General features: G+C 43.0%; 1 protein-coding gene across 2 annotated transcripts in view; it reads left to right on the plus strand.

The window, feature by feature from the left end:
• FECH (ferrochelatase) overlaps nt 1-6,688 on the plus strand; it is a 29,507-nt gene extending 22,819 nt beyond the window's left edge. Inside the window, exons 8-11 of one of the 2 annotated variants that reach the window (XM_037508475.2) lie at nt 181-288; nt 711-875; nt 4,888-4,947; nt 5,409-6,688. In XM_037508475.2, the coding sequence (XP_037364372.1) occupies nt 181-288; nt 711-875; nt 4,888-4,947; nt 5,409-5,543 (468 nt within the window). In that variant the 3' untranslated portion in view covers nt 5,544-6,688. The remainder of the gene's footprint in view (nt 1-180; nt 289-710; nt 876-4,887; nt 4,948-5,408) is intronic. The other variant, XM_037508476.2, reaches the window with a different exon arrangement.
• The last annotated feature ends 3,767 nt before the right edge of the window (nt 6,689-10,455 follow it).

Genomic DNA, 10,455 nt, shown 5'->3' on the forward strand with positions numbered 1-10,455 from the left:
CCCCTGGGACCGCTGAAGAAGTGGAGCCGAGGAAGTTGGGTGATTGAGCTGAGATTGTACATCATCGGTGCAGAAGATAGAAAGGGTGTCCAGTCCGGGCATGGGTCTCGTCACCACCATCCCGGGCTCTCAGGACCCGTCACGGTGGTGCTGACTGAGCTGCACTTGTTTCTGCTGCAGGTGGTCAACAGAGGGGACCCCTATCCTCAGGAGGTGGGCGCCACAGTGCAGAGAGTCATGGATAAGCTGGGCTTCTCCAACCCCTACCGGCTGGTCTGGCAGTCCAAGGTACGTGGCTTCCACACACCTGCTTGCATCCAGCTCTCTCCAGGAGGCCTGTTTTAGGACTTCATTCTAAAAATGGTTAGATATGGTTCTTTCACACAAACTATTCTATAATCTGGGTGCTCATCGTGGGTGGGAAGAACACGGGCAAGCAGGATGGAAGGGGAAATCCAGTACCTGGTTGAGATCCTCTAATTTCATATATCTTTAATTTTAATGACAGATATTATTATTTATATTCTCCCAGCTTCTAGAAAGACTCAAGCTTTGAGGTAGAAATACCAAGATCGATTAAAGCCGGTGGCAAGGGAGGTCCTCTCTCCTGCAGGGAGGGGTGCGTGGGCGCCCAGGGCACTGGGCTGCGTGTGACGTGGGCCAGGCCAGAGAAGTGGGACCCGCTCTGCAGCCCTCCTCTTCTCTCATAGGTCGGTCCAATGCCTTGGCTGGGCCCTCAAACAGAAGAGACCATCCGAGGGCTTTGTGAGAGGGGGAGGAAGAATATCCTTTTGGTTCCAATTGCATTTACCAGCGATCACATTGAAACGCTGTATGAACTGGACATCGAGTGCTCGCAAGTCCTAGCCAACGAGGTAAACGCCCCTTTTCTGGCTTTTTAGTGATTTAGTGTCATTTGCTATAAATGGGAACTTTCTCTGTGGTGAGCCAGCTATATCATTCAAAAATACTGCTCAGCACATATATTCAAAAACATTAACCAGTATAGATGTCTGCATGAACGGTGTCCTCATTGCTTTGAATCATATTTAATCTAAGTAATGCTCTGAGCACCTCAACTTAATTCCTTGTCCCCAGTGGGGAAGCACGTTCATGCCTTTGTTAAACCAGGTGGCCCAGAGACCACTGTGGGCAACACTGTTATTTTAGCTTTAGTCACCGTGTGCTGCTTGAAAGTAATAAAGACTGCATTTCCTTAAGAAAAATTAATTAAGAGCAGCATGTTCTGTACCCCAAAATTAATTATTTGATCATCTAATCCTTTTCTGTGCCTTTACTTGGGGTTATTTTTTAATATTAATTTTTAAATTTTTTTACATCATTGTTCATTTTTAAATACTTGGGGTTATTGTACTGCTTTTCGTTGGGTTTCGAGGCACAAAGAAGTTGTCATTCAAAGAAGCGCGTGGAATGAACAGGAAAGCAGGGGGTGCTGTGATTTCCTCAACTTCTTCAGGGCACTCTTTTAATTAGCTGTTTGCCGAAGTGTTGTGATCAATCGGATTATGGAGAAAATGCCGTCCTCAGTGTCTCATAATATAAGATGGATGTGAGTTATCATTCAGAGTTGAGAAAAACTACTGTTCACCCATCTCCTGGCTTCTGAGGGCTGGCCTGAAACTTAGTCCGAGTCCCAGCTGTGTCTCTGGGAATGGTGGAGGCAGAAGGACCCAGGCCCCATCTGCTGCCAGAGCTCCTGGGCCTGGTGCCCCACACATGATTGATGGAGGCCTGGTCTCCTCAGACACTTTGCCCTCTTGGGTGGGTGGCAGGTGCAGGGCGGGGTGAAGAGTGGGTGGGGGTGAACTTCAGCCAGCACCCATCCCCACAGGTTTCCTGTGTACAGGCCAGGCATCCATCAAACATCAGTGAAGTTCGAGAGTGCCTAAAGTACTTGTCAGTAGTTCTGATAAAGAATTTATGGAAAGTTGTAATTGGCTGAAATGAGGTTCTAGGGGTGTCTATGAATTTCATCTTAATGACACCTGCTGGATCCCTCCGTGACCTTGGCTAATTGTGAGCTTGTTAAATTGAACAGACTGAACCGCCAAGATGTTTCATATTGGTATTTGGTATGCTCTGTATCTGGAAAGCAAGTTTTGTTTTGAATGGTATTCACATTCATATTATTAAACCAAGGTCACACCTTTGTAATCACGTGGATTAAGATCAGTGAGTGATAAATCAGTCCATAGAGAGAGTAAAGAAAACCGTGTAGCTGCGATTCATTTCACTCGTTGATGGAAGAATACGATGTGTTTGAAACAACTGAATTTCATTAAAAAAATGGTCTTTTTTCCCAAAAAAGAAATAACTTCATTAATAATGAAGGACTTTGACACCTCAGAGAAATATAACAGAGAGTGGAAATCACTCAGAATCTTCTCCTTCAGAGATAAATTAATATTTTGTTAAAAATAAGTCCCTCTAAATGTGTACTCTTGTGAAATGGTGTTTTGCCCACTAAAAAATGATATTAATCTGTTTTGTAACTTTTTTCTTAAAAATGTATTAAGTATCCAGGGGCCTCCCTGGTGGCGCAGCGGTTGAGCGCTGGGTTGCGAAGCTGCCCGCGGCCTCTGCGGCGCCGGTTCGATCCCCGGCTGCTCCCCGGCCACCAGAGGAGGGTCCCACATGGCGCGCAGACCTCTCCTGCCGCCCGCTGCTCCTCTCAGCAGTGTACTTCGGTCCTTCTGCCTGCTCTGCTCCCGCTCTGGCTCTGGTGAATTCTCTCACCCTCCCGCGCTTCTGACTGTACCCAGTGCATGTATAAACAAACAAACAAATAAATAAATAAATAAAACATGCCTCTATTAAAAAATAAAAATAAAAAAAATGTATTAAGTATCCAAATCAATAAAGATACCTAATTATTTTTAACAAGTTCTTGGTTAATGTACATTTAAAGTGTTTCTAGTTTTTCTAGTCATAAACTGCTCATGATAAACATCACTTTATTTTTTCAATTATATTTTCTTAAAATAAATTCCCAGCAGTGGAATTTAAAAGTAGATGCATGTTTTGGGCCTCCCCTGGTGGCGCAGCGGTTGAGCTGCCCGCAGCCTCTGCAGCACCCGTTCGATTCCCGGTCGCCAGGCGAGGGTCCCACATGGCATGCAGACCTCTCCTGCCGCCCGCTGCTCCCCTCAGCAGTGTATCATCAGTCTGCCTGTTCTGTTCCCCCTCCCTGGCTCTGGTGAATTCTCTCACCCTCCTGCACTTCTGACTGTACCCAGTGCTTGTATAAATAAATAAATAAATATTTAAAAAAAAAAAAAAAGAAATGGAGAAAAGTAAAAAAAAAAAAAAGTAGATGCATGTTTTACTGGCTTGCCCTGCAGAAACATGTCCTTCCAATCTCCCTCCAGCAGTGTTTGAGAATACTGCTTGTCACACTGGTTATCCTGGTTATTACTGACTTCTGCATGAAGTTCTAGAAGACAATCTCTTTTTTAAGTCCAGATCTGTGTACTTGCTGAGCCTCAGCATTTCCCTGTGCCAGTATCCCTGGTGTTGTTGCTCACTTAAAAGATAAAAGTAGCAGAAAGACCATCAGCATTGCAGAAAAGGAAGGAGAAGATCCTACCTACTTGAGTTAAGCACTAATTAGATGTTTCCCGACTATTTGGGGTGGGGGATAAGTGAGGAGAGGAAGACAGAGATGGTATTGAAACAATGCATAGATTTTGTTTTTAGGTTTTTCTATGTAAGAATATATTGAAAAGCCCAGCACAGAACTGACATTGGATTTAGTCTAGGTACTCCTGGTTCAATATACATAAAATAAAGTTACTTCTTTTGGCACCTGGAATTAAAACCAGTATTAAAAATTTACTTAGGGGCCTCCCTGGTGGTGCAAGGGGTTAAGACTCAACATATGAAAGTGTCAGCAACCACTGCAGCATGAGTTTGATACCCGCTAGGGAGCTACTCACATGGCACAGCAAACCACGCCTGCCTCTCCCACTACTCCCCTAGGCAGTGTATTTCGTTGGTCTGCCTGTTCTGCTCCCCACTCTGTCTCTGGTGAATCCTCTTGCCCCCTGTACCTCTGGTCTGTACCCCAGCTCTTGTATGCATAAATAGATAAATTAAAAAAAAAATAAAAATTTACTTACTTAAAGCAACATTCTGCTCAGGTGGAGCCAGTAAAAGTATGTATGATTAGTAAGGTCAAATTAAACAAAACAAAACTAAAATCAGTGGCAAGTAGATTGGAGTTTCTTGAGATTCTATCAACAAAACCTGAAAAATGGTTTGGAAACTGAGCCCCTATGGGAGGTAGTGGGGAGGGGAAAGGAATAGAAATTGAAGAGCAATTTCTGATAAAAGAGGCAGAAATCAGCCAACATTCCAGAACCCATGAAGTCTTTCATTTCTGAGCAGTCTGGGGGCACTCTGGAAGCCAGACTTTGAGTTGTGTTTGTGTATTTCTGTGCATGTGTGTATTTGTTTATTGGCAGTCAGTTTCTTTCTTTTTTTTTCTTTTAAATATTTATTTATTTTTATACAAGAGCTGGGCTATAGGCCAGAGGCGTGGGAGGGTGAAAGGATTCACCAGAGACAGAGCAGGGAGCAGAATAGGCAGACGACAGAAATACACTGCTGAGGGGAGCAGTGGGTGCAACAGGAGAGGTCTGCGGTGCCATGTGGGATTCTCGCCAGCCGGCAGGGATCGAACCCTCACTGCAGAGGCTGCGGACAACTTCACAGCGCAGCGCTCGACCCGCTGCGCTACTGGGGAGGCCCAACAGTCAGTTTCTTAAAAAAAAAAACACACACACACAAAAAAAAACCACACAAAAAAAAACCAGCAGGAAAATAAAATGTGTATGTGTTTTTTCTGCCTTTTCTCATTTGATTCAGTGCGGAGCTGAAAACATCAGAAGAGCAGAGTCTCTTAATGGAAATCCATTGTTCTCTAAGGTATCTGCGGGCCGCAACCACCTGGTAGAACATATCGGAGAGTAATCCTCTGAGAAGCTCTTACAGAATATTGGTTTTCTCACGTATTAGAACATTTTGAGTTCCAATTAATTACAAAAATAAAATCGAATTCCTTATACACTGACTCCTCTTGCTTTTAGATAGTCCCACTTATTTCTACCCACTTATAACCACGTCTCATTGAAAGCCTGCCTTTCAGAGACAAGGTCTAGCAGGTGGGCTAAGAGGATTTCATTGTCTAAAAATCTCTATTTTCACTTTTCTCTACACTGAGGATTCTCCAGGAAAGGGGGATGTTAGAGAATTTGGCTCACGGCTTCGTAATTCAGATGAAGAGAAACCCCAACCCTAGTGATTATCCGGGCAGGTGGGAGGGGGAGGTGTCTGGGGACACAGCAGACTTTTGGCTTCTAATGACCCTTTGCCTCTCGTCCCTCCAGGCCCTGGCCGACCTGGTGCATGCGCACATCCAGTCCAACGAGCTCTGCTCCAAGCAGCTGACGCTGAGCTGCCCGCTCTGTGTCAATCCTGTCTGCAGGGAGACCAAGTCCTTCTTCACCGCCCAGCATCTGTGACCCCGGCTGTGGAACCCGTGGGGTGCAGGCAAATGCCCAGCCTCCAGATGCCTCTGACATGGAGCAGGATGTATTTAGAGATCAAGGAGGGAAGTTACATTAATTTATGAACATCCTTTGGGTACAAATCGTGTGATTTCTTGAGGAATAGACACCCAAATCCTTATTGAGGGTTTTCTATTTTTGTATGCCTACACAGTAAGCATTTATAGTCCCTCTTTCTGGGTAAAGCTAGTAATTTGGAATGCCTACTAAGCTACTGAAAAAAAAGAACTTAAACAATTTATCTTATGAGACGCACACCTATTTTAAATAGAGATTTTGTTTTATTGTCTGAAATCCTTCCCACGAGGGATGGAGAGTCCCCTCCATGGGTTGTGTGAGTGAGGTTCATTTACAGCCTGTGTATATAGTTGTTTTTTTAAGTGAATGACGTTGAGTACATAAAATATCACTAACCTTTCCCTAAGCCGTGGGCTCGAGTGCCCGGAGGCCGAATGAGTGATATGGGCCCTTCTGTGTGGACCTCACTTTGCTCAGCATAAAGCCAAATCTAGTGCTGGTTCTGAAAATGCTTTGAGATCCCCCAGGCTCACAGCCTAATAAACGTGTCCTAGCTTTGGTCAGACCTGCCTTGGCGGGTGGGGGGGAAGCTGTGGTACCAAAAGAAAGTGGTCTCTGGCATCCTGTCCCTGGGACTCCAGTGAAACTTTCCATCTAGCACCTTCTTTGTCTGGGTTGAAGGTCTCCTTTCTGCATATTTGTTTGAAGAATTATTTTAGAAGACCAACGATGTTTCATCACCTTGAATTCTTTCTTAATTGACAATTTTTATTGCAAAATTTTCTAACCATGCTATAGGGGATTTGGAAAAGAGAGAAAAGTAACCGCCTGAATGCAACAACTATTACTCATATCATTGTATTTCGTGTCATTCTTTTCCTGTGGATATTTTTAATGCCATTGTAACCTTGAGTTTGTGAGTGAAAAGTTGTTCTAAAGATGTAAAATTAATGTAGGGTCAGAATCTGATCTTCTAGACTTGGATTTAAATGGATTAAAAAAAAAATCTCTGCTGGATCCATAATGAATATGTAATGATTACTTTCCCTTTCCTCCGAGCAATAAAACTTTGTTCTTCAAAGAGGGTTTCTTTGATTGTGTTTAAAAGCCAGATCATAGAGTGGAAGCTTTAGGGGTGTCATAGATCTTCTATATCCAGGATTTACTACATAATAAATATCATGAATCATTAAGGTTTTAATCAGTTTGATTCATGCAGTCTGTTAAGTCAAAACTAATCCAAATTAGTTCATAGTCAAAATTATTAGGAAGAATTTACTTTGTAATACAAGAAAAGAAATGTGCCAGCCCCTATACCTAACGGTCTTCCTACACTGATAATGACTCTGAGATTTAAGGAGCATCTATGTTTTTTTCTTTCAATTTGTTTTCTTATTAGTAGATTGTTGCCAGAGAAAGGAACAAGACACACATCTTGTTTAGAATTCCCATCTATCCATTTCTATCAGCTTTTGGGGAATCTGGTGAGGGTGGACCTTGCACCCTGAAATGTGCCTTCCTTCCCACTTAGTGGCATGACCCAGGGGGGTAGCCAGCACTCGCCTGCTCCTAACCCTTCTCCCTCCTTCGGGAACCTTACCTCAGGCCCACTGCCTTGGAGCTGAATACAGATTGTGATGGTGATCTTGCAGAAAACTCCAATTCAGGAGCTCTTGCTGGGAGGTATGAAGTTGCTAGGGAAACCTCCAAATCAACAAGTGACTGGGCTGTCTGGAGTAAAAATCTTGATTCTGAGTTGGGACCAGACCAGCCTTGGTAGTGAGATGCAAAGGGGGGTTTATTGGGGTCACTGACCATGGCATTTATTATTTTAAAAAGTGTTGCCTTTGACTTATCAACCAAAGATGGGTAAGGGTCAGACTGAGGGTGGTGGTTGATAGGATGAAATTAATGATTGCTCCTTTTAAAGCTTATAGTCTGTTATCCTGTTTGTCAACTTGGAAACACAAATGTTTGCCTGTTCATTAGCCATGAACTTCTGGCAGTGGCTTCAAGATGCACTTATGTGCAGCCCCAGGTTTAATTGATGAATCAACATATACAGAAAACTTTGTAGGAGTTGTGATGATAAGGCAGTTTAGCTTGCCAGGGTTATTATAAGGTCCAGGTCCCTGAAAATAAAGCACCGAATGGAGAAACTCTTCTAGGGAATATGCATTCTGAAACTACTTACCTTTTTAAAATTAAAAGAAGTTCTTGCACTTAAAGAAAATTTGCTTCATGTCAGGAGAAATGAAACTTGTTAAAAGCTTAAATGTAGATCAGTGACTTATTGGTGCCAACTAAAGTAAACATGGGGACTTTTCCTGATCAGACTTCAGATTACATGTCCTTGCTCTAACTGAGCCCGTGAGCTGAATAACATGTTTCCGTAGGATTCTGTTAAATTTTTCTTTATAGTGAATATGTAAGGTATGGAGAGAAAATGGAATTTTCTGCTCCAACTTGCTAAGACTAAGTGCCAGAAGGTACATTATAATCCTAGAGAAATATTAGGTCATTTATGTCTTCCGCTGGTCTTCAAAATAGATTTTTCTTTTTTTCTTGGTATCTTTTTTGGGGAAAATACACTGATTTGGTTGGACGAGTCTCTTAGAATAAAGTCATCATGTTTCCTTCCCCCTCAGCTAATATGTTCTTAAAAATTAAACCCTAATCTAAGGTAAGTAAGAGAGACCTTGGCTCAATGTGTTTACCCCCATATGGTGATACACCACGAGTGGGTGCTCCCACTCCGTGTGGGTGAGTGGGGGGGCGCGGATTGGATTGAACTTGCCTGTTGTAGCAAGGCCTGCACCCTCCCAGAGTGTAGGTAATACATAGTCTGCAGCCTAGGAACTCTGCTGTGCTTTGCACTTCCATATGGGGCCTGGGCAGGGTGGGGATAATGGCCAACTTGGGTAGCTATAGCTGGAGGGCAGACATGAAAGCTGGCAGCCATGTGTGTGCTGGGCAGAGGCTAGGCACGTGCAGGAGCCTCTGAGCCCATCTTTAGTTCCATGTCTCTAAACTCAGCCTTGTCTGAAAACCCCCTGCTGTCAGAACACTGAAGTGAAAATAGGAAACTTGTTGAGATGTCCTTAACTGAAAAAGAATATTCAAAGTGGACACTGAAATCAGAGTCCCTAAGTGAAAACCATTCTTTTAAAAAATTATTTATATATATATTTACATCATTCTTCATTTTTATACTTATGCTCAGTGAAATAAGCCAGCAAACCATTCTTAAAGAAAGTTTCCTCAGTCTTGACAGCAACATAGGGAATTGCCAGAGGAAGACAAAAATGAATCATTTGAGTATTTCTAAAAATTATTAAATTAAAAATACTTAATCAAGGCCATGCCCCAGAAAGTCTTTGTAAATATCATTCCTAGTTTTACTCTATTTGCTTAAAAATTAAGATTCCTTTGTAGCAGGCCCCTTAAGTAACTCATCCCTGTCCACTCAAATTTCATTTATAGAAACTAACATCATAGGTTTGAGGGCACAGACCTCAAATGGATAAAATTACCGGATGGCTCAAGAAACCTGAAATCTGCCTGAATCACTGCCAGTTAACTTCGCTAATCAGGTCATAATTCTGTTGAGGTGTCTTGTGTTGACCTAGCTTTCCCGGTTAATTCAAACAGTGGCACCTGAAAACTTGATTTCTTGTTTGCTAAATTTCTTCCAGCTGGAAGAAACTGTTTATCATGGGGTGCTTTTGTGCTTCCATTTGGGGGCTGTCCAGGGCTGGGATAAATGGTCAACTTGGGTAGCTATAGCTGGAGGGTTATTATGTGACCTTTAGAAGTTGTGCTTCTGGGCCTCCCTGGCGGTGCAGGGGTTAGTCTCAGCACTATCAAGCTATCATCAGACACTGACTGTGATATGAGTTTGATCCCCAGCCAGGGAGCTGACCCACATGGCGCAGCAGAACTCTCCTGTCTCGCCCACTGCTCCCCTCAGCAGTGTATTTCAGTAGATCTGCTTGTCTGCTCCCCACCTGTCTCTGGTGAATCCTCTCACCTCCTGCATCTCTGACCTACACTCCAGTTCTTGTATGCATAAATAAATAAAATTAAATCTTTGAAAAATAATTGTACTTCTTTGCAAAATGCACTTATTTTGGTAAGTATGAAGTATACTGTGCTAATATGACAGCGACCTTAGTGGTATTAACAGTGGAAACTCAAGCAAAAAAAGTCGACGGCGCCAATAATGTGTTAACACAGAACAGCAGCAAGGGGCTAATCAATGGGGTGGGGCACTCTTTAATGGGACCACCCTCCCTGCAGGGGCTGAATCTTGGAGCAGCTCTGGGAAGTGGTACCTTCCAGGGAACATGCTCATAACCATCTAAGGTTCCAGGGGAATAAGAAATGCTTTTGGCATGAGAATCCTATGCAGCTTTCTGTGGGGTAAAGGAAGTGGGAGACAAAAGCACCCCATGATAATCAGTTTCTTACTAGACTTTGGTAGTAGCGGCCTAGTTGTTTTTAGCTGAAATCATTAGCTTCCATTTTTAGTATAACAACTACTGGCTAAATAAGTCTACGGTAAGCCATTAAGATGATGTTGGAATTAAAAACATTTTTGGAAAAAAGCCTGGTTTGATCCTTTGTCATACGACCTTGGGCAGGAACCGGTCCCATTTCTGATGATTTCTGAATGTGCCTGGGCGGTCGGGAGGGCACCCACAGCCTCTTTCCAGGCCTCCCGACAGGTGCAACTCTCACTGTCCCGACATGCTAAGAAAAAGATTTTATAATATTTTGTATCTTTACCTCTCCCTTATTTAAAAACAAATCTACATTTGTTTTTATATATTTGACAGAAGACCTTTCT

The sequence above is a fragment of the Talpa occidentalis genome, unplaced genomic scaffold, assembly GCF_014898055.3.
Source record: "Talpa occidentalis isolate TD23 unplaced genomic scaffold, MPIMG_talOcc4v2.1 talOcc4.13, whole genome shotgun sequence".
NCBI classification, from domain to species: domain Eukaryota; kingdom Metazoa; phylum Chordata; class Mammalia; order Eulipotyphla; family Talpidae; genus Talpa; species Talpa occidentalis.